Consider the following 23,408-nt stretch of genomic DNA (forward strand, 5'->3'; position numbering starts at 1 on the left):
AATGTTTGACAAAAACTTGCATATATTTTAGAACATTAAGTATGCAGTGTAAACGCCTACATCATTTTTGAATATTCGACAATGATGCGAGAAGTCTAAACGGACCCATAACGATATTTTAAAAACATCGATGACATGCAAGTTGACATCGATGTTTCGTCTCCTTTGTGTTATAAAATTTCAATAAATTTATAAATACTACGCATTTTCCGCTGGACAACAAAATATAGACGTGACTTTGGAGAACAATAGTGCAAGAAACCCATAAAGTCGAGTATCCTTTAAATCAAAAGTCAAGAAGCGACTGGCGTGGATGGTTTCTAGGCTTTCTCCCACGAAACTGGAGCTAACAATGGACAACGAGTCGTGGGCCTGTTCGTCGGTGGAGAAGGACCTGACGCGAGTGGTCACCAAGCTGGAGCAGCTGCACGAGAACGCCGCGGCGGACATCGGGGACATAGCCACGCAGATGTCGGAGCTGGTGGAGGTTCTCAGCAGGGCGGAGCAGCTGGTGACCACTCTGAACTCGAGCACACAGGTCTCCCAGGACGATCCCATGGGCGATGCAGGTGGTGTGAGCATGCAGGTGGAGACGGAACCCACGGCCCCACAGCGCCTCACCGAGCGTCAGATGGAGAGCATCCGGAAGGCCATCTCCAGGTGCAACGAGCGGGTGCAAAAACTGTCCACGGAGCATCGCGATCTGCACGGCTCCATCTCGAAGATTGGCAAGGCCATTGACCGCAACTTCAGCGCCGACTTCACATCCACCATGCGCGTTGACGTCCTGCAGGACGAGGAGAACCTGATGCTGCTGAACAAGGCCATTGCCAAGCACTATTGCCGCCAGGGCATGGACGATGTGGCCCGCACCCTGATCCGCGAGTGCAAGATGTCGCCGGAGCACGCCCAGGATGTGTTTGACTCGGAGCGCGAGTTCGCCGACATCTACGGCATGTGGGTAAAGATCCAGAAGCGCGATTTGACCGACGCCCTCAAGTGGGCGAAGATGTACTCCCAGCAGCTGAGTGACCGCCACTCGCTAATAGAGTTCCGGCTGCACCGCATGCGCTTCATGCAGCTGGTCTCATATGGGCTGGAATCGCAGCGCGAGGCCATCTGCTATGCCCGACTAAACTTTAAGAAGTTCGCTGTGCGCTACGAGCACGAGATTGCCAATCTTATGGCCAGCTTCATATATCTGCCGAGCGGGCTGGAGAACTCGCCGTACAAGCACTTCTTGGGTCAGGAAATGTGGACCGAGCTGTCGTTCATATTCCTCAAGGATGCCTGCCAACTGCTGGGCATCAGCAAGAACTCGGCCCTGTCCGTTGTGGTCAACGCCGGATGCACTGCCCTGCCCGCCCTGCTCAATATCAAGCAGGTGATGCAGTCGCGCCAGGTGCTGGGCATGTGGAACGGCTGCGACGAGCTGCCCATAGAGATCGATCTACAGCCGGAATTCCGCTTCCACTCGATCTTCGCCTGCCCCATCCTGCGCCAGCAGACCTCCGAGGACAATCCGCCCAAGAAGTTAACCTGCGGCCATGTCATATCCAACGACGCTCTGCACAAACTGAGCGTTGGGCACATACTCAAGTGCCCCTACTGCCCCGTGGAGCAGAATGCCGAGGAGGCTGTCCGCATCTACTTTTAAGCCACACATCTATGTATTCACCCTACGATAATCACCACTGCTTATATGGCCAGGCTCGGGCAGTTCGAGGACTGGTGTTGGTTGGTTGGCCGGCTTTCCTTAACAAAACGTAACCATTTTAAGATAGCTTGCTTAGATTCATGTTTTTAGACAAATTCGCAGAGCGGAATCGAACTACCTGGGCCGTCTGTTGTGCGTGTGTTCCACATCCTAACAAACAATTTAGATTTAAAATATATATACTGTGTATTTAAAGCAAACGACGAATGTGTTTTTATGTAGAATCAATGTTTAATTAAATGCGAATCGTCCGAAGTGCAAATTCTAGTGCCTATGCTTGTGCTTGTGCTTGTCGCTACGGTGTCTTGGAGAAGATGGCTCTTCCCTTCGCGAGGATCTTGAGGAGAAGGTGGTTGGGGAACTGCGTGATCGGGACGACGAACCTGCGGCAGGGCTCTCATAGCGGGAACTGCGAGAAGATCCGGACGGACTTCGCGATCGATTACGCTTAGATGACTTTGAGGAGCGGGAGGTTTCTGGCGAGTAGTCGCGGCGTTTCGATTCTCCAGCGGAGTACGGCGAGTGCGAACGTTTGCGCGAACTGTTGCTGAACTGGGCTGCACTCTCACTGACCTTTGAGCCCTTTGATTTGGTGTGCATGTAGCTCAGAGGAGAGTCCACCGTGGTTTCAGATCTCGAGTCCTAGTCGAAGGGAATCGATTCATTAAATCGGACTTACGGTTTGCAATTAGGCTTACCTGTTTGAGCAATCGCTTGCGGAAGTATTCCACTTGCTCGGGCACAGTCCAACCGGGCTCTAAGCGCCGTTTACCAGACTCCAGTTCGTCCTGATACTGAATGGCTTTCAGTTCAATTTCTCTTAACTTCTGTCTCTTCTCGTCGCTGAATTTCTGCGGGTTGTCATCTTCGCTCTCATCGTCCGAGCTAAAGAACTTAGGAGGATCTGGTGGATCAAGGGTGTCCCATTTGCTGGTAGTAATCGCCTGCGCTTCTACTTGCTGGGGGTCAACTGTCTCCCACTTTGAGGGTATAAAGCCGGGCATTTTCGACGTAGGCTTGGCATCCTTTTCCAGTGGTATACCATCGAGGTCCTCGTCAACTGGAATTTTAGATTTTCTGTGATTACAAAGGAGGTTTCAATGACTTATGGAGGCTTACAAGGTATGCCATCGATTTCATCGAGGTATTCATCTCTTCTGGGCGTTTCACGCTTAGGTGTCGCAACATCAACTTCGGGTATAGCTCGCATCAAGGCGCTCTTGAGCAAAGCAGCTCCGTCCAGTGGCACTCCGTCAAGATCTTCATCGTCCTTTTCCTCTCCCGAGAGCGGGGCACCGTCTATATCTTCGTCCAGAGCCTCTTCAGAGCGCGTTTCCTCGGCTTGAGGTGAAGAACTGACCGGCATGATGTACTAAAAGTCAGATTTGATTATACAAATATATAGTCAATAATAAAATCCACAAACTAACCTGTTTTCCGAGGAACTTGGCCGTCAGCTGAGCCATAAACTCCTTGGGATATATTGTCCATTCCTCCCAGGTGCGAATTACATTGCAGACTCTGGATTTAAAGCCCTCCGCTTTCAATCGGCTCTCAAAGTTTTGGTAGTAATTATGCAGGTTTTCAAATATATCCAACAGTTGCTTTTCAACACTGAATAAGGGTTACTCCATGATTTAGCCTCAAAATAACTAATAAACTTACGATTTGCGAAAGAATGAAGCATTGGCCACTTTAACCGTGCAGTTGTGGAGTACATCTGAGATCAGATAAAGTCGAGCAATCTTCTTTGAAGCCAGTGTATTTAAGTTGGATAGAGACTCGGCGATGCATTCGCAAATTTCATCAGCAGCATCAGCATGCTCTATGCAGAAGATCATGGCATCCCCGATGCGGGCACGTTCCGGAGTTAGTTGCCTGATCAGATCCTCAAGACGATCTCGTTGCCTGTGGTAATCGTAAGAAGTGGTTAACTATATTCCTAGAAAAAGTATCTTTGTTGAACATACGCGTTGGACAAGGCTCCTTTGTGCACCACAGGGGCATCAGGATCAACAACAAGCTCATCTGGCATGCCCTGCGTGTAGAAGTTGGCAATGGGAGGCTTCCAAACCGGTCCGTCCTTGAACATTCGGAACTCATCCTCTCGCCATTCATTGGGCGTGTCGCCCTGCAGCAAGGAGAACAGCTTCCATCGGTAGTATATGTGGGCAGGACTTTCGTTATCGAAGAGGAACGAAAACAGTGGATTCTCCATTTCCCGAATCATGATCAGGGCCTCAAACATCGGACCCTCGCGTATCACAAACTCGATCATCCGGTGAATGATATGTAGTACGGCCCTGAAATATTGTACAATCATGTCAGTTACCATAAATTTTAAGTTCTGAGAGCAGTTTTTACTTCTCTGTTGGGATGTGAACTTTAACGACGCATTTGGCCAGTATCTAAATTAAAGATTGTCAGTTGTACTGTTTTAATTTGGCAAATATTTTTTAACTCACCCTCTCCATGTTTTCCTTGTCTTCTTCCTGGTCGAATTCCTTGTAGTTCTTCTTGGGCAATACATCAGCCTCACTTGGTGGCGGTTGAGCGTTAAAGGGCAATCCCGATGGAGGCGGTGGAAGGGTCATCTCCAGCAGGGCTGGCGGGGCAAAGATAGGCGTGTTCATGATAGGCACAGTCTTTCCTAAGGAACAGATACAATGAAGATATCATAAGTACATTGAACTCATTGATTTTGAGCTGTAGATTACCCCATCCTAAGCGCATCTCGTAGCCCATGATGTAGCGCCCATTTAGTGTCCTCAGAGCCCTCTCGGCATCCTTGCGACTCATGTAGGCCACAAAGCCGCAGTTGCGTCCCCTTTGCTTTTCCTCCTCGGAGCGGGGCCACATGATTTTGATGCTGGCCAGGGGACCGTAGCGCCCAAAGATTTCCATGAGCTGCTGCTCGGATATCTTGGGATTCAGGTTGCCCAGGTAAAGATTGGTGGTATTTGGATCGCCGGTATCGAAGGACCCAGCCTCTTTGGAGCTGTTCGAGCCCTGGGAGGTGGTGGATGCACTGCTGCTGGGCACTGGAGCAGCTGCCGCTGCAGCCGGTTGCTGGGCTGGCGGAGCATGGGATACGGCCAGGTGCTTGTATTTGTGGCGTTCCTCGCGCTCCTCTTGGATTCTGCAAGAGATGAACAATAAGAAAGTAATATCTAATGGGAATAGCTATTTAACTCACTGTCTTAACTCCTCCTTGAACAGCTCCAAGTTGCTCTTTTTCTTCTCCTGGTTTTTCTTCTTCAGGGGACCCGACTCCTTCTTCAGATCCGAGGCCAGAGTCTTGGCATACTCCTCGGCCTTGTCGGCGGTGGTCTTGTCCTGCAGCTTGGAGACGGGCTTGTAGAGCTTGCCCTTCTCCGACTTGTCCTCCCGCCGGGAGCCCGCATCGTATGTGCCGGCTTTGACCCAGACTTTGGAGGAGGGAGTGGGTGCATCCTGGAAGGTCTCCACGAACTCTTTGAAGGCCTGCAAGTCGTATGGGGTTGTTAACTGACTAAGATGGTTTTAACGTTAGTCGCCTACATGTGCTGCTGCCGCCGCATCCTCCTTTTTCTTCTGCTCCTCGATCTCCTTCTTGGACAATTGTCGTTTGGAGAAGGTGCCCACGGTAAAAGCCTCCAATTTCTTTTCGCTAATCCTCTGGAAATATAGCCGGTTAGTGTAAAACTCCTTTAGCCCGGTATTGAGGATACTTTTACCTTCAGGCTGGCGGCAGGTGGAGCCGGTTCCTTGATTTTACTCACTGGTTTACTCATTTTTCCCCGACAATATTATCCACATTACATTTTCTGCAAATACAAATAAGTGTGACCACCCGCGCAGTATGACCGTTGGTGTGGAATACATCACGACACATCCGATAGTTGCGATGGGTGTTATCGACAGAGCTATGTAAATTACTACTTTTATTATAGTTTTATCAAATAAATGCAAAATGGATATCTGCCGCCTGTGTTTGCGCGGAGTGAGCGGCGCCCAGATGTGTCTACAGATCTTCGATGCGGACTTGGCGGAGAACAAGGTGGCGGAGGTGCTGCGCCAGCATTTCTGGTTCGAGGTAGACTGCTCTGCCCCTCACCCACTTTTGTGTTTTTATGCCCGGGATGCTCTTGATTCTATTACCATCTCCCAACCACATCCAGGTGCTGCCCAACGACGAGATATCCAAGGTCATCTGCAATGTCTGCTGGACGCAGGTGTCCGAATTCCATCAGTTCTACGTGTCCATACAGGAGGCCCAGGTGATCTATGCCACCACCTCCAAGTTCAAGCAGGATCCGGAGATGGTGAACACATCCTGGCCGGAGGAGGTACTCATGCCGGCCGACGTGCTGGCCGTGGACAACGACGTTAGCGCTCAGCTGAATGTGAACCCGCTGGACGAGCTCGATCTGAGCCAGCCCATGTCCCCGGAAGACAGCAAGGTGGGCATCAAAACCGAACGGGAATCACCAGACATGGAATTCATCTTCGAGGACCCCAACAACGATCACGACGAGGACTATGAGGAGGACGAGGATGAGGACACCGACGACTTGATTGTGACACGGAGTGGACGCAAGCGCAAGCGGGAGGTGGCCAAGCCGGCCAAGACGAAAAGGGGAGCGGGTGCGGTGGGCAGGAAGGGCAAGGAGAAGATCACTGCCAAGCGGGGTCCGCCCAAGAGGATATTCAAGATGGAGCGTCTGCCGCCGTTCTGCAAGGAGGACGAGGAGTTGATCAAGCGCTACATAGTCATGGGCTGCGAGCTGTGCATATTCCTGGCGGAGGACTTTGATGGCATCCGTGAGCACTTCAAGGAGAAGCACCCGGAGGAGCGTCCCTTCATCAAGTGCTGTGGCCGCAAGCTCAACAAGCGATGTCTTATCCAAGAGCATGCGAGGAGGCACGAGAATCCCGAATACATTAAGTGGGTATTATGATTAAAGAGTTTTCCTTAATACTCAACTATCTTCTATGACAGATGCAAGGACTGCGGCAAGGTGTTTGCCAACTCGAGCGTACTGCGTGCCCACTGGCTGGTCCACCATGTGCCGGACGAGGAGTGCGATTTCCAGTGCGAGGACTGCGGCAAGCGCTTCTCGCGTCGCAATCTGCTCGAGCTGCACAAGGGCTCTCATGTGCCCGTCAATGAGCGCAAGTTCATTTGTCCCCAGTGCCCCAAACACAATGCGTATGTACTCCCGGTTCCTATGACCCATGACCTATGATAATCCCTTGCCGTTCCACAGTTTCGCCACGGAGTACCACATGCAGGTCCACATCAGCATGCAGCACCGCAAGGCGGCCAATATCTGCCATGTCTGCGGCAAGAAGATCAAGGACAAGGCCGTCTTTGAGAAGCACGTTCGCCTGCACTTCGAGGAGAGCGGGCCACGCATCAAGTGCCCGCGTCCCGACTGCGAGAGCTGGCTGAAGGACGAGGACAATCTCAAGCAGCATTTGAGGCGACACAACGACGAGGGCAAACTGTTCATTTGCTCGGAATGCGGCAAGAGCTGCAAGAACTCCCGGGCGCTGATCGGCCACAAGCGCTACTCGCACTCGAATGTGATCTACACCTGCGAACAGTGTGGCAAAACCTTCAAGAAGGACATCAGCCTTAAGGTGGGATGGTACTTTTTGCCATATTCATATTTAATGTCCTAACATCACATCTATTTGCAGGAGCACATGGCGCAGCATACTGGCGAGCCCCTTTACAAATGCCCTTTTTGTCCCCGCACCTTCAACTCGAACGCCAACATGCACTCTCACAAGAAGAAAATGCATCCTGTGGAGTGGGATATCTGGCGCAAGACCAAGACGGGAAGCTCCCAAAAGGTCCTGCCCAGTGCTCAAGTAGCCCAGATGTTCAGGGACGATGCCGATGCCGCAGCTATTGCCAATGACTATACAGCTTAGGCCTACGAAAGCTTAAGGAGTCGATCCGCGGAACCATTGCTTAGTTTTTGATTAATCTTTGTTTGAAAACAAAATATATATAATAGGAATTATTGAAAGTCCGCCCCTTCGTTTGTCCTTTTGGTGGGTGGTCTAATTCTTGTTTTTTTAATGCTTCCCGGCGCGCTAAGTTTGTACATTTTAAATTATTTGGAAACCGCACATTTTAAAAATGTTTTAAGAAAAATTTGTTTTAAAAAAATAATCTGATAGAGGGCAGGATAAAAATGTACAGAGTATTGAAACAGGCAATCGATTATCACTTGGAAATCGAAAGTAACAGCAACATTTTTATAGATGAAATATAATATGTATTATTAAATTAAAAACTGTATCCTTAGTTTTTTTTTAATATGAAAGCCTTTTTTATTTAATATCAAAAAGAAGATTGGAAACAACTCAATCATACGTTCATTACAGAAACCCTCTATACAGGAATTATGTATCAGAAATCGTAGAAAATATGCTTTGTCCAAAGTAGAAGAGAATTTTTTTTGCTCTGGCAGATTTTTGAAAAAGCATCAAATTTTTATAGAACTTTATTCGTAATACTGAAATCTAAGAAAATGTCTTTATCCCAGAGTAGAAGACAATATGATCAAGAACAACGAAGCTAGAATTTGGATCCCATTGGGAGGTATAAAGATATAGTGGTCCGATCCGGCCTGATACGACTTGCATACTACCTGCAATTGTGAAGGAACTCTTGGGATTCCTATACTCCGATACCTTTAAAGCTGAGATACGGACGGACGGACAGATGGACATTACTAGATCGAGTTGGCTTTTGATGCGGATCGAGAATTTATATACTTTCTAGGATTAAAATGCCTTTTATTGCTAACTGAAGTTATAGCACCCTCTACAAGGGGTAGGAGAAGTAACACCATATCAAGCTAAAGCGGTGTGGAAGTCTCATTTCAGCCTACTGCGGGTGATAAAACATGAAATGGTTGGAGTCCCTGCTAAATTCCTCAGCCAAGTCTGGCAACGCTGTAAGAAACAACGCAACAAAACAGCCTGCGTGGACAAAAACATTGACAAAAATGAATGTAAGCTTTTTATTAACTAACTATTATTAATTCCTCGATAATGATCACCCAACCACCATGTTATTTGACGCCCGACAGGAGTCCGAAATCCCCATCGACATACACACGCTGAAGTTGCAGGACTGGCTTATCAGCCGTCGAATTGTTCCGAAGAATGTCCAGCTGGAGATTCGAGAGATCCACAAGAAGATCAGCAACGCCCTGCAGGATATGCCCTCCAATGAGCAGCTGATCAAGCTCTTGGCCAGGACAAGTAGGTACACCCAGTGGCCCAAAGGCATACCAACTCAATCGACTTTCCCCCTGCAGATATCAACTACTACCATGTCAAGGAGATCATCGAGATCCTGAAGCAGACGGAAAAGGACACGAAGAGCGTGTTTGGTACCTACGGTAGCCAGCGGATGAAGGACTGGCAGGAGATCAGCCGCCTGTACGAGAAGAATGCCACCTACCTGGCCGAAACTGCTCAAATCTTCGTGCGGAACGTGAACTACGAGATTCCCGGAGTGCGCAAGCAAATGGCCAAGTTGGAGCAGCAAACGGACGAGAGCCAGAAGCGGGCCCACGATCTGAACAAGCCGGAGAGCCAGCTGCTGGCCGAGCACGCCGCTCTGCTGGATCAACTGGGCGTCAAGGGGGACAACCTGCACGCCGAGTTCGTGGAGGTCCTGGCTGGCTTACCCGATTTATACGCCAAGTCCCTGGTTGACATAGCCAAGATCCAGCCGGGCATCGACCTGTACGCCGAGATCAGCGGTCACAAGCAGGCGCTGCCCATCCTCAGCCACCTGGTGGAGTTCGGCAACACCACCGTGTACCAGTACATCCACAAGGAGGCACCCCTGGCCGTCGAGGAGCCGCCCATTCGCTTGAACCTCGACGAGGGCATCACCAGCAAGGATGAGAATGCTCCGCTTGAGATTGACTTCGGAGCGGACGACAATGGCGGAACCTCGTCGACTGTTTCGGCGGAGATCATCGACTACGGGGACTTTGGCAGTGGGGATTTGCAGGAAAACGATGGCGGCAACATCGACTGGGGCATCGAAAGTGCTCCCACCGATGCGGTGGAAATCAACTTTGACATTCCCGTCGAGGAATATGGAATCGTGGTGGAGGGCACTGGCATGGATGGAGGCACTGCCAAGGGTAAAAACTGTCTTTTGCTGCAAAAGCCTTTTTAACTTATGATTCTTTTCCCCAGGTGATCAAGCCTACACGTTGCTGGACTCACCCAATTATCGCGATCGGTTCCTGGACGAGATCTACGAACTGGAATCCTTCCTGCGTCTGCGTCTCTATGAACTAAAGCAGCTAGAAACTTCTAGCGACATTATGTTCTCCCTGATGGACAATATTGCCACCCACGATGCGGAGAGCATCCGGAAAATTCTCGGCGCTGTGGAGAAAATTATCCAGCAGACTTCCGACGAGCAGACGCGGCATCTCTTCCAGCTGAAGCACTCCCCGAAATATGCCAATCTGCTGGCCACCAAGCTGCAGCAGATGACCAAGGCCGTGGAGAAGTTGCGATCCACGCGAGAGGCGCTTAAGAAGCGAGCCATCGAGCTGAGGGAGCAACGGCAGCAGCTGAATCCCGTCCTGGAGGAACTGATTGCCCAGACTCGCACTCTGCAGTCCCACATCGAAAAGGATATTTCCAAGCGATACAAGAACCGGGTGGTTAATTTGATGGGAGGTGTTAACTAATGATTATAATGTTAGGATTTTGTTTAATAAACTGTAACTTGGGCAGGACAAAGATGGCTTTGTTAATTTTTTAAAAGAAGTTTATTTTTATTTTGCTATTTTTATTAAATATACAAATTTTATTTATATTGTGTTCTTTCTTTTTAATTGCCATTTTGCTTCTTTTTTTGTATCCAGAATACAAACCTAATTTTAGTGAAGTTTGTTGTTGGTTTCATTTTTTTTTGTTGCTTTTGTTTTGTTCATAAAAGTATGCTTACACATTTAACGTTTTAAACTTTCACTTAAATTTAAAATTCTTATGTTGCTGAATTTGAATAATGTGTAAAACAAGAACAACGCTGTGATTAACTTAAATGTTTTTGGGGGCCTGTCTTGAATTTAAGGAAATTCATCGAAAAAGTATTATATAAATCGGAAGTAGAATGGGGGAGCTTCAAAAAAATCGGAAATGCTATAGAGTAGCTATACAAGGTTTGGGTGTAAAAAGCCACAAAATGTCGGGGTATACATTGGGATATCAACTAGACTTAGGCACTAATCTAACAAAAGTGTGGCTGGCGGTAATCAGCAGAAAGGCTTTATAAGTATAATCAATTCGTTAACTAAATAGAAAATAACAAGCACTATCGAAAATACAATTAATTATACGGGGAAGAGGCCTCATGATATGGTTACAACTTTGTGTGGCGCTGGGCCCGGGCTCAAAGCGTCGTGTACTTTTGTTTCCGTTTGTTTTGTGATGCATGACCCGACCTCAAGCTCAAATCAATCATCTACAATATGGGGGTCGTCGTCGTCGACTTCTCTCGGGGTTTACATAGATATCATTTGTATGAATATAATGTTGGATTGTTTTGATTATACATCAACGCACGTATTTGTGTAGTGTTGCATTTATAACTCGTATGGTAAATGTTAAATAAGCATAAAATTTGTTCGAAAGTTGCTTGTGGTCTGCCATTATTGTAGTTGCTTACACTAATATACATATATGTTTCATATAATTTATATATATATTTATTATTTATAGGTTTTAATTTAATTCTTGCTCTTGCTTTGCTTAGGTGCTACTATGTATATGTCTGAATTTATTTATGTATACATGCTTCTGTTTATTTGATGTATTTTGTAAATGATTACTTTTTATACACGTATCATAGCGCCGGTCGGATTAGAAATTCTGAGCTCTTTCCGCTCTAATCTTTATGTTATTGCTCTTAATTTCAAAAAAAATATGTGGATTGCCCTATCTACAACTCCCCGCTGTCCACACATCCACCCTCCCCCCTAGACTTACAATCTAAGCGAACTTGTTCCGTATTCCTTTTCCTGTTTTCTTTCTGTTTCTTCAATGAAAAACATCGCCTCTCTTGGCTGGCTCTGTCCACCAGCGATGGTGGTGATGGTGATTCGGCTGCTGAGCTTGCTGTTGCTGCTGATGGTGCTTCGACTGTCAATCGTTCTTCACTGGGTAGTAGATTAGATCCGGTTGCTGGCCATGCGGCGGCATTTGCTGCATCATCCCACCCATCATGGGCGGCAGCACGCCCTTCGTATCGTCTCCCAGCATGGGATAGCCCACGCCTACGCCCACACCAACGCCCACGCCGACTCCAACTCCCGTGCGGTCATAGACATTGCTGTGCGGCGCTGGGGGGGGCAACAGATGCGGATGCAATGGCTGCTGCTGCTGCGCCTGCAGGCCATGCGGATGTGGGTGGTAGGGCTGAAAGCTGTTCTGCTTCTGCTGCTCGCTGACCAGTTGCTCGCTCAAGTGCTGCTCGTAGGCTCCTCCGTAAACGCCGCCTCCGCTGCGCATCAAAGCGCTCGCATAGCCTCCGGCACCGTGATGTTGCTGCTGCGCCGCCTGTTGTTGCTGTTGCTGGGATGATGGCGTTTGTTGCTGCTGCATCAGGTCGAAATTGTACTCCATTGGCGCGGGATTTGTGTCAATGAGATTCGTGAGTATGCTGCCGATATTGTTGTAGTTGTGTGGATCACTTGAATTCGCCTGTCCTTGGGCCTGTTGCTGCTGCTGTTGCTGCTGCGCCGCCTGTTGCTGCTGTTGTGGTTGCTGCTGTGTAGATTGGGGGAACGCGGGCGCCGGCCACATGTGCTGAAAGCCCATCAGATCACCAGCAAGGGTTGGATCCGGTTGCTGCGGTTGTGGGTGTTGTTGCTGCTGCTGCTGGGGCTTGCTGACTGCTTGTTGCTGCTGCTGTTGTTGTGGTGAAGGCGGCACATTCATTGGAAGCCCTAGGAACTCGGTCGATTCCACAATATAGAATTTGTTATCTTTGAGCTCAACCTGCTGGTTGCTGGGAGGATTGCCAAAGTTCATGTTGCCCCAGGAATCGGTGGCCTGTTGCTGCAAGAATTGTTGTTGCTGCTGCTGCTGCTGCTGCTGTTGTTGTTGTTGTACTGAAGCAGGTTGTGGCGACTGCAGTCTCGCATGCTGTGGGGAATGCGATGGTTGCTGGTGCTGCTGTTGCAATTGCTGGGCTGCAGGATGATGGTGGAGCGGCGAGCGCTGGTTGTGGCGATGTTGCTGCTGCATCATCAACTGGTGCTGATGGTGCATCGGCGGCATGTGGTGCGGGGAGCTGAAGTGCTGCTGCGGCTGCTGCTGTTGCAGTTGCGGGGTGTGCGGAGGATGTGGACTCTGGGGCGTGTGACTCCTCATATGCTGCTGCTGTTGGGCCAGATGATGTTGTTGCTGCTGCTGCTGGGGCTGTTGCTGTTGTTGCTGCTGCTGTTGTTGCTGATACTGGCTAATCAGTTGATGCTGCTGATAGGCGCCAGCTGCCGGATTGGACTCAAAATGAAATTGTCCATCCTGCCCAAAGCTATTCATACGCTGCAAATGCAAATCTCCGGGTGCAACTCGGGACTGAGGCGGCGGCGGCGGCTGTTGCTGCTGTTGTTGTGGTGCTGGCGGCGGTGTTGGATGCTGCTGATGCAAGGCATTCTGTGGCTGCTGCTGCTGCGGTCCTGGCTGCTGTTTCTCCGCATTAAAGCTCTGATTGTACATGGAATTCTGCTGAGATTCACTCGTCGACACCGAGTGCTGCGACGTGGAGGCCGTGGATGATTGCGAACTGTTGCTGCTGACCATGGCCGCATTGAATTGATCCTGCTGCAGGCAACCCGGCGTGGTGGAGACCGGCGGCGGAGGCGTCGGGGTGGCTGCAGAGCCCTTCTGCTGCTGTTGCTGGGAGGATGCTGCTGCTGCTGCGGCCGCGGCGGCTGCTGCCTGAGCTTTCGCCTTGCTGGTCACTGCCTTTTTACTGGCCTTGACTGGCGGTGGACCAGGCATATCCGGTAAGCTAGCCATTTCTGCTGGTAAGAGAAAAGGGTTAGATTTGTTTTGGAGTTCATGGAAAGTCCTTCTCAATCATACCTTCTTCGTTCGCTTTGGGAAAGCGCTGCTTTCCCTTCTTAGGAGGCGGCGGCTCGTTGCCGTGCATGGTCTGCTTGTGACGCACCAGGTGCGTTTTCCACTTGAAGGTCTGCGAAGGCATTAAGGTTAATTACTAATGTCAGGTTTTCAATATCCGAAGAGCATTCCTTTAAATCATATTCCAACCGGGTTTAAAAGTACTTTCGGTTGGATTTTGATAGAAAGATCGCAGTTCTTCAATAGGAATATATACAAATATATCCAAAGATCGCACCTGATCGCAATAATTGCAGCAGTGCGGCCTCTCCTCCGAGTGCGACGGCAGGTGCCGCTGCAGCGACTTGGCCGATCCGAAGCGCTTGCCGCACAGCGTGCACTTGCACTCGGACACGTCCACGTGGGCGTTGCTGTAGTGCTCCTTGAGCGCGGGATATGTGAAGTAGGACGAGCCGCACAGATCGCACACGTAGGGCCGCTTGATCTCGGTGTGCAGCTGCACGTGCCGCTCCAGGTTGGCTTTCAGCGTGAAGCGGTTATGGCAAATGTGGCACTCGAAAAAGTTGTCGCGCTTGTGCACGCGTATGATGTGCTGGTAGAGGGCGTTCTTCGACTGAAACTCCTCGCCGCACACCTCGCAGATGGCCCCGTCGGCCTTGTGGCCCGTCTCCTCGAAGTGTTGCTGCAGTTTCTTCTGCGGAAACTTCTGGCCGCACTCGCCGCAGGGAAAGGCTGCAAAGGGAAAGAGGTTAGTCCAGTGTTCAGTAGGTTTTTGGGCTAAACTAATGCTGATTCCAAGGAACTCCGCCGGAGAACTTGGTGAAATTTACATTCACGGCGACTCACTTTTGATTTCCTTCTTGTTGTGCGACTCCACGTGGGCATGGAACTGCTGCTTGCGTGAGTACGACTCCCCGCACGTCTCGCACACGAATGGGAACTCCTTCACATGCATGGTCCGGTTGTGATGGATGATTTCCTAGAAATTAATAAGAGGGTTTTATTAACAATTCCTTTTTGCTGAGTAATATATCACACATTTCTATCTACATTGACTTCTATGTGTTCTTAATTTATTAAACAAATTAATAGGTGTCGAAAGACAAAGCTCTATTTTTCTGTGTCTTCTTTTAGCCACATACCAAAACCGGTTCCTAACCTTTGATAAGGTTTAAAGTCCAGGTCTAAGATATACCAAATATAAATTTCTGTATTAATTATGTAAATGTTGCATTACTAATTGATTTAATCCGGGGTGTACATAATATCTTTTTTAAACAAATTTGTTGCAAGATATTGATCAAGATATTGACCAAGATGTTCACCAATGATAATGATCAAAAGTAAGATTATAATAAATATATAATATGGAAATAATTTCCTAATTTAATTTCCAAAAGGGTGAATATTATTCAATGACTAGTTTTTCTGCTACTAAATCATATAGTTACCTCCAGCGTGTTCCCGTTGCGCTGACCACAGTCGTGGCAGTAGCCCGGATGCATCTTGTAGTGGTCCAGCAGGGATTTGCGCTTGCGATACGACTTGGGGCAGAGCAGACAGTTGTAGCTGGGCTTGTCCTTTTTGCTGCCGGGCGTCTGCCCTCCACTGCCTCCACTTCCGCTGCCATGTTGCGATGGCGGCGCCTGCAGCGAGGTGCTGCTACTACTGCCGCCATCGATTAGCTGCTGCTTGGCCGCGTCCATTTCGTCCATGTCGTGGTCCAAGTCGTCGTCATCCTCATCCGGCGACAGATCATTGTCGTCCAGTTCCAGGGAGGAGTTAAGCTGCCCAGCAGGAGGATCGCCGAGATTCGACAAGGCAGCCAGCGCCGGCATTTGTCGACTGGCCATCATCGAGGCTCCGTGTTGTGGGAAATCCTCCGGCATCATCATCATCTGACGCTGCTGGTGCGGCATGCCCACATGCTGCTGCTGCTGTTGTTGCTGCTGCTGCATCATGCCTCCCATCATCGACAGCGGATTATTGCTTGAGTTGAAGTGCTTTTGCTGCTGATGCAGCTGAATCTGGTTGGCGAGGCCAGAACTGCCGCCCGGCAAGATGACATTGGCATTGCCATGACCCGCCTGCCCGGCTTTAAGATCCCTGCTCTCCATGGGCATGGACATGGGCATGGGAGCCTGCGGCGTCAGTTGCGGGCGGTGTAGACTGACATTGTTGTTGTTGTTATTATTATTATTGTTGCTGATGCTATTGCTTGACGTAAGGCCGTTGATCACAAGATTTGCGCTGCTGCTGCTACTTCTACAAGTGAAGAAACAAGAAGGTAATCAACTTTATGGCTAATCAACCAAGAATCTATACTCACAGGTGATGCGAATGATGACTATTGTTCTCCAGGATCACCCCGCTGATGCCATTCCCATTACCGCCGCTCCCACTCCCGCTGCTGCTGCTGTTGCTACTGTGTCCGCTGGCGCTGTTCACACTGCCCAAGGCACTGCCGGCGCCAGCTAGCATGTCATCGATCTCGGGCTCCATCTCCAGACCATCGATCAGACGACCAGCGCCTACACCCTCGTCAATGAACTCCTCGAACTTCATAATCTCTTGGGCAGCCGACGACAGCTGCGATTCCGTTTCCGACTCCAGTTCGGAGTCACCAAACGAGATGGCCGGCAGTTGCTGCTGCCGCTGAATCTCCTCCATGTGTTGCTGCTGCTGCTCCTGCAGTTGAATCTCCTCCAGGCGCTGCTGCTGCTCCCGCTGGATCTCCTCCTGATTCTCCTCTTGCTGCTGCTGCTGCTGCTGAATCTCCTCCTCTTGCTGCAGCTCGCTCTGCTTCATCAGGATAACCAGCTGGCGTCGTTCCCGATGACGTCGCCACTCCTCCAGCCGCTGCTCACGAATCTCCTTCAGAACACGCGCCGAGGGCGTGGTGCCCAGCAGGCGTCCGTTCACAACGAAGTTCTCGTAGAACTGCCGGAGGAAGGGCTTGTGGTGCTGGCTGAGCGCCATCCGGAGCAGAGCCCGGAACTGGGCCTTGAAGGCCCGCTCGCTGAACTCACCGGTGCTGTGGTGATACCGCATCGTGTACTGGCTGTCCTCGTGGAAGACATAGCCCTCGCCCAGCCGGCTGTGCTCCTCTTTCCGCCGCACACTCGTCACGGTCAGGTGCATGTTGTTGGTGCGCTTCCGCTTGACCAGCTTCCCATCGCTGCTGTTGCTATTGGCCTCCTCGTCCTCGCCCAGCTGCTCCTCGTCCTCGAAGGTGGCCGCATATTTCCGCTTGACCAGCAGCGAAACGCCGGTCTGGATCAGGTCCAGTGGATCGCCGGGGCCCATGGCCAGGGCGTCCACATTGTTGCCGGCATGGAACTGCAGGGAAGACGAGTTCTGCGTGTCCGCATCGTCGAGAAAGTCCTCCTCATCCTCCTCGAGGCACAGGAACTCCTCTTTGCAGAGGATCTTCTCGAAGTTCTGGTTCAGATCCGTCGATCCCGACTCCTCCTCGTCGTTCTCGCGCTTGATCTCCGCCTCGCAGCCGGTTCCAGGCTCCTTCTTCTCCTTCTTGGCGGTCAGCAGCAGCTGGAGCTGCTTCGTCCTCGCTAGCTCCTGCTGCTGCGCCCTTCCTCCGACTCCTCCAGCCCCTCCATTGTCGTTGGCTACAGCTACGTGACTGAACAGATTCCTGACGACTTGGTCGCAGGCCTCCGGGTACTTGCACTTAAGCGTCTGCAGCAAGAATTGAATAGCATCGCACCGCAATGCTGTGTTGAGGCTGTCCAGTAGATTTAGTGATTGATCCACCTGGAAAATAAATTGAGGGGTCATTAGGAATGCTTTCAATTTTTTAAGTGGGGATTGCATATTGCCAAGAAAATATCTGAAAATTAAATGCTTAACACTAATTGTAACTCTAGTTCCCAAGCCAAAAATACATTAAGTCTACAAGATTGATCTATCCATAATTGCTATCTCAAAAGTTAGTCAAGTCGATAAACTATTAAACAACTATAATAACTTCCATACATGAAAGATGAAATCTAATCTGGAAACTTGCCTTTATTTTTAGGAAAGAGTCAAATGGTCAGATTAAGCATTATTTAAAAAAACATGTAGTATTCCAACGGCGATAATCCCATTTTTGATCTGGGCATTGGGCAATTCTACTTTCTACTATATATAACACAATACATACATATTTTACTAAGACGTAACATTTTTGAAAACTAAATTATCATGTATCCTTATTCGCTTCCTTACTTACTTATACAACATTAGCCAATGAAAGAGATTACTTGGATTTGACACATTTTCGGATATTAAAAAATTAATTCGGGTCCAATACAATACTTTTCAACCACAATATCACGTCCAATAAGCCATCCGCCTATCATTGAATTGATTATTCTTGTTTGTTCCATATTGGTGGACTATAAATCCTACTTGGGTTGCCCTACTTGATTTTCCGATTTGAGCCCACTGTGCCTAAATTATTGCGCTAGTGGAAAATAAATTACCAACTTCCGCTTCAAGCCGCCCATTTCCACGGAGAAAACAACAAAGTACGGAATGCGGTGGGTGGGAGAGACTGGGTTGGGGCAGGGTTGCCACCTTAATACGGGATATTTGTTAGTCCCGCTAAAGGCCCAATTAGAATCTCCATTTGTTTCAATTAAAAGGCCAAACTCTCACAAACACACGCAGACACAAACGCCGATGGAAATAACTGTCGTCAAACACAATTACTGATTATTATTTTCCAAACAATTTAATGCAATTAGAGAGGAAGAGAAGGAGGGCGGGTGGGAGGTGGATGTGAGAGAGGTGGGAGAGAGCGCGCGCGCTTCAATGAAACGTAGACAGCACGGCGACAGCGACGCCGACTGCGCTGCCGCGCAAGCGATTAGCACAAGCAAACACACACACAGCGAAACAACGGCGAGCGAAGATGGCGAAAAATAGAAAACAAAAACAAAAACAGCAACAGAAGCAGAGAAATTAAAACAGCGCACAATTTGTGCTACTTTTACCCATTCCACAATGTTGCTATTATGTATGTATGTATACACGGTGTGTGTGAGTTTGTGTATTTGCAGCGATTTGTAGTTGTTACAAACACAATGTGGGGCCTGCTCTCTGCCCGCTCTTCTCTCGCAACCCATCCACCCACTGTGCGAGAGGGAGAGGCAAACAATGGAGAGGAGCCGAAGGAGGATAGGTGGGTGGCGAAAGAAGGAGAAGGTGACGGAGGGGGCACTAAAAGTAAACGACGTCGCAACCCTGAAACGCTCTAAACACCTTCGAATACTCTACCTTTTCACATATTTATTTGTTTTATGATTATCAAAATCAAATGAAATTTGTATTGTTTTGTCATTAAATATGAAATATTCCATTTTTAACATTTTGCTGATTTACATAATAAGTAATATTAAATTAGAAGTTAAAATAATCAGGGTTTTGTCTTTAATTAAAGAGTTTTGACAGCAAAAAGCAAGTTTGAAATTTTAAATTTTTTAAAATTTCGTTAGTGTTATTTTCAAAAAGAGTATGTAAAAAGATTAATTACCATATTTTTTGATTCCTTTCAAATTCTAAAAACAATATCACACAAAATAATTTACTCAGTTTTTGTTTAATAGCAAGGGTATATAAACTTCGACTTGCCCAACTAAGCTTCCCTTGTATTATTTTTGTGTCATATCGTATATCAAAAAGTTGTTACACAAACATTTTTGACAGATTTTCCCAACTTGTTTTTGCAAGATAAAAAGTATTTACTGCAAAAATAATTACAAAACTTAAGTGTACAAGTTTTTTGATTAGGAAATCCAAGAAAAAATACATTTCTTTATTTAACTAAAAATAAACTACAGTTAAAAAGATTAGAGTTAGTGAAATGTAAGCAATTAATTTTAATGGGGTTTGTTTTTGGCGGCTAAGTCGCCTTTGAATCGGTTTTATCAGTGTATTACAGACGATACTTTCTCTTAGTCAAACTGCTTTTAATCAATCAACTAGAAATGTTAACAAAACGGTAATTCTTGACAAAAGATTCGAATTAAGTCTGTTAAACGATTGTTACTATGTATGTTTGTGTTTATTTTTCCCCATTCCATCCGTGTGGCAACGCTGCGGGCTGTGCGTTTTATTTGTCAATAAAGTTGTTGTAAATTTAGATTGCAGATAACACAAACTTACTACAACTACGCGTATGTACTTGTGCATGTTAGCATTTATAAACTTTTATTATAAACTTAATTCGTGTGTCTGTGCTAAGGGGCGAGAGAGGTGGAGGAGGAGAGAACGCAAAAGAGGGAGAGAAAGAGAGCCTGAGAACGAGCGGTGCAAGAGAAAAGCAAATGCCATATTTAATTAGAATTTTTTGTGTGCTCTAATTAAATGTTAGTTGGTGTGCGAGTGTTGGTATGTGTGCTTTTATGCTCGCATCTGTGTGCTTGTGTTTATGAGAACTAAAAATACCCAATTTGTAGATATTTTTCCTGAGTCCAAATGGCTTTCGTTTTTTTTGGGATATCCCTTGCAGGGTGTGGGCTATTCGATAAATGAATATTCTGCCACAATTTATTCCGCTTTAGTTGCTACACAGAAATATTTAGTTCGTTTGCAATTGTTATGTACCTGTTCATTTCTCACATAAAGACCCAAAGAGCTATCTTCAAAATACTTATGTACACATGAGCACGTCCACACACACCAGCATACATATATACAGTGTTCGGATGGTTGAACCGTTAGACAGGGGGGAGGTGGGTGGTTGGGGGAATGACGTTGGCTGCATTTTTAGCAAAATTTATGTTATACATTTAGTGCTCGCCATCTCCCTCGCACCCACACCCATCCCATCAGCTCTTAAAGTGGAACTCACACACTCGTGCATCCAAATAGTTGTACTAATCAAATAAAAATAGCATTTACATCGCCCTCTCTCTCCTCGTTGTTTTTTCAGAGTTTTATTAATGAAATTGGCACAGCAAAACACACTGCAATCAATTCGAATCCAAGTGGAAGGGATGGGAAAATAAAAAGACACTCTATCTGTATCCATGTCGTAAACTCAATTAAGAGCGATAAAAACTTTAATTGTATTACTGCAAAACGAAATTAATTAAAAAGCACACAGAGTGTTTTCAGCTCAAACGGAATTGGTGTTTTAAATTACCTCAGAGCATTCAGTGAAATGTGTAGTTTGAACTATTCTCCGCGTTTAAGTGCATTTAAATTGGTAACATTAAATCCTATTGACCACTTTCTTCTTCCCAATTACAGTTAAAAACTTGCTCCACTGTGCAGTGCTGTTTACTATTCTTCTTCTTCCACTTGTGCTTTGCTTCGTACATTCGTACTCGATTCACCGTCTCGCTCGCGCCTGCATGTGAAATGCCTCGAATTTATATGCATGCAAGAGGAAAAGAGAACTCCCCATTCACTCCCCTCCCTTCCACCACCCCCGCCCCCATCCTTTCCACTTCGCCCCACAAACAACAACACACACACACACATGCATAGAAAGCGGGAGGGAGAGCGAGAAATACAATCAAACTTTTGGATTTTATAGTATTTGTAGTATTAGTATTTATGTAAATGTGCTTTGCTTGTGTGGCCAAAGTAAATGTAAATGTTGTTATAAACTAATAAAAATAAAAATAAATATTTTCTCGAAAATAACGAAGGAAAACAAAACAAAAGTGAATAATAGCAGTGATGAAATGGGTCGAAAAGTGGGGAGTAGCGAAGCAGAAGGTGGGCAGAGGGAGAGGTAAAAAGAGAGGCGGGGAGACGGGGACTACAATTCATTTTAGAGGCAAATAGAAAAAAACAAAAATAACATTATGTGGCACTCAACGAAAGGGGGAAAGAAAGGGGGAGAAAGAGAGGAGGAGAAGCAGGAGGTAAATGGAAATGGGAGTGGTATGGGTTTGCCTTTGAATAGGGATAGTGGGAGTGGGCGGGGGGCGGAGGAGGGGGCGGGATGGAGCAAAAGACTCGGCGGAAGTTCACACAGACACAGTCCGCTCGCGTGTGTGTGTGTTATTGTGGGTGGGTGGAAATTGTGCAAGAAGCGATTGTGGGGGCTCTAAATCAACGGAGCTTTTAAAATAATAAAGCAAACAGAAATAGAGGGAATTTTTGAGAACCACCCTTCTTGTTCTACCAGCTACACTCGCCGAAAAAGTAGCCCACTTAATTCGTTTTACCAAATTCATTTCCATATATGTAGGCCGCAAATTCCCGCTCAAACTCATTAGCTGCGTCTCTTTGTTTACTTCAGGTGCTTCGCACTTCCAATTGGAGAGCAGAGCGCGATTTGAATGGCCACAGCCAGAGCAAAAGCAAAACTAAATTCGGATTAATTTTAATCGCAACGACCTTTTCACATTACAGCAACAATAATCACAACAACACAACAACAATAAATACGGCCCAGTGCACACTGTACTTCATTTGTTATCTGTCCTCCACCTCCTCCTCTTCTATCACGCTCTCCTCTCGCTGCCGCTCTCTTCCTTTCCTACGCATTACACGTTGTTTTGCTGCTCTCTCAATTAGACAGTCGCAGTCACACGGAATGTAGACTGCACGCACACACCCACAGCAGCTGGCGTGTGTGTGTACTTTATATTGGAATGAAAGGGGGAATGGAATGGGGGGGGAGGCTCTAATGGTAAACATTATTTAATTACCAGTAATTTAAAATCCAACTGTGTAGTTTTGTTATCCATTTTGTTGTTGGCTTCTGCATTTGGCTGAATTTTATTTATACGTTTCACTCTCTCACACACACATTAACACACACACTCGCGCACAGAATCTCACTCGCTCACACTCACACACACACACGTGTGCGGGTTTTTTTTTTATTATTTCAATTTTTCTTTTAGCCCCTGCTTCGCGTTTCTTCTTGCTTCTTTGCTGTGGCTCAGCTCTTTTTTTGTGTTATTCCATTCTCCTCTCCTTTGCTTTTGACTTTTCGTACGTCGCTCTCGCTGTATTGACACAACATTGAGAAATTCCCATTGGTTTTTTTTTCTGCCCCTTTTTTTTCACATTTTTACGCTTAATGGGGGGAATTTGCAGATTTTGTTATTGCATAAATGCGAGAGAGCACACACGGGGAATATTTAACAACCGTGCGCCTATTTAGCTTGCAACTTTCTGTGGCACACACACACACGCGCGCTCATTGCCCGTTTGCTGCGTATGAAAAACTGTTTTCCAATCCGTTTTCGCCACGCGTTCTGCGCGCACTCTCTAATTACGCGGAAAGCCCTTCGTAGAAACCGATTAACCGTTAGTTTAGCAAGTATAATTGAGTTTTTTTTAACAGCAACAGCAAATAAAAAGCGACGGAATTTTTCTTAAAATGTTTTGTACGGTATTTTTTTAGTGACTGCCTGACTGTGGTTATTTTTAGTCCATCTTCGGGGCGAATGGCAGGTTCTCGGTTATCGATAAATCGATTTATTTATGTTATCATTTATTTTTAAACCCACGCGGGCTTTAAAAATGGTTAGCATCCTCGCTAAAAAGGTTTGAGTCCCAACTATACCTTTCCAAAATTGGAGAAATATATTAA

General features: G+C 47.2%; 5 protein-coding genes across 7 annotated transcripts; 3 read left to right on the forward strand and 2 right to left on the reverse strand.

Moving 5' to 3' along the window:
• The first annotated feature begins 134 nt into the window (after positions 1–134).
• LOC119549509 (E3 ubiquitin-protein ligase RMND5A) lies at positions 135–1,917 on the forward strand. Its single transcript, XM_037857621.1, has one exon. The coding sequence runs from the start codon at positions 314–316 to the stop codon at positions 1,655–1,657; it is 1,344 nt and encodes a 447-aa protein (XP_037713549.1). The 5' UTR covers positions 135–313; the 3' UTR covers positions 1,658–1,917.
• Positions 1,918–1,928: 11 nt separating this feature from the next.
• LOC119549507 (U2 snRNP-associated SURP motif-containing protein) lies at positions 1,929–5,559 on the reverse strand. The gene is made up of 12 exons (XM_037857618.1): positions 5,434–5,559; positions 5,258–5,374; positions 4,914–5,200; positions 4,435–4,856; positions 4,183–4,367; positions 4,082–4,125; positions 3,688–4,020; positions 3,383–3,625; positions 3,148–3,331; positions 2,837–3,089; positions 2,416–2,777; positions 1,929–2,359 (listed from the first exon to the last, which is right to left on the reverse strand). The coding sequence occupies exons 1-12, from the start codon at positions 5,488–5,490 to the stop codon at positions 1,982–1,984; spliced, it is 2,865 nt and encodes a 954-aa protein (XP_037713546.1). The 5' UTR covers positions 5,491–5,559; the 3' UTR covers positions 1,929–1,981.
• Positions 5,560–5,582: 23 nt separating this feature from the next.
• On the forward strand, positions 5,583–7,740 carry LOC119549508 (transcription factor grauzone). The gene is made up of 5 exons (XM_037857620.1): positions 5,583–5,792; positions 5,878–6,644; positions 6,699–6,908; positions 6,967–7,342; positions 7,403–7,740. Exons 1-5 carry the CDS (start codon positions 5,670–5,672, stop codon positions 7,637–7,639), a joined length of 1,713 nt encoding a protein of 570 aa, XP_037713548.1. The 5' UTR covers positions 5,583–5,669; the 3' UTR covers positions 7,640–7,740.
• An 829-nt stretch (positions 7,741–8,569) lies between these two features.
• Positions 8,570–10,571, forward strand: LOC119549011 (CDK5RAP3-like protein). The gene is made up of 4 exons (XM_037856652.1): positions 8,570–8,730; positions 8,809–8,983; positions 9,040–9,882; positions 9,938–10,571. Exons 1-4 carry the CDS (start codon positions 8,623–8,625, stop codon positions 10,441–10,443), a joined length of 1,632 nt encoding a protein of 543 aa, XP_037712580.1. The 5' UTR covers positions 8,570–8,622; the 3' UTR covers positions 10,444–10,571.
• Positions 10,524–23,220, reverse strand: LOC119549010. Of its 3 annotated transcripts, none has more exons than XM_037856651.1 (7): positions 22,516–23,220; positions 16,173–17,614; positions 15,295–16,108; positions 14,690–14,822; positions 14,121–14,575; positions 13,847–13,955; positions 10,524–13,782 (listed from the first exon to the last, which is right to left on the reverse strand). In XM_037856651.1, exons 1-7 carry the CDS (start codon positions 22,552–22,554, stop codon positions 11,900–11,902), a joined length of 4,875 nt encoding a protein of 1,624 aa, XP_037712579.1. In that variant the 5' UTR covers positions 22,555–23,220; the 3' UTR covers positions 10,524–11,899. The 3 variants fall into 3 exon arrangements, with proteins under 3 accessions (XP_037712579.1, XP_037712576.1, XP_037712575.1); XM_037856648.1 differs by having other exon boundaries at positions 10,524–13,785; XM_037856647.1 differs by lacking the exon at positions 22,516–23,220 and adding an exon at positions 22,030–22,053.
• Between the last annotated feature and the right edge of the window lie 188 nt (positions 23,221–23,408).

The sequence above is a fragment of the Drosophila subpulchrella genome, chromosome 2R (assembly GCF_014743375.2).
Source record: "Drosophila subpulchrella strain 33 F10 #4 breed RU33 chromosome 2R, RU_Dsub_v1.1 Primary Assembly, whole genome shotgun sequence".
Lineage (NCBI taxonomy): Eukaryota > Metazoa > Arthropoda > Insecta > Diptera > Drosophilidae > Drosophila > Drosophila subpulchrella.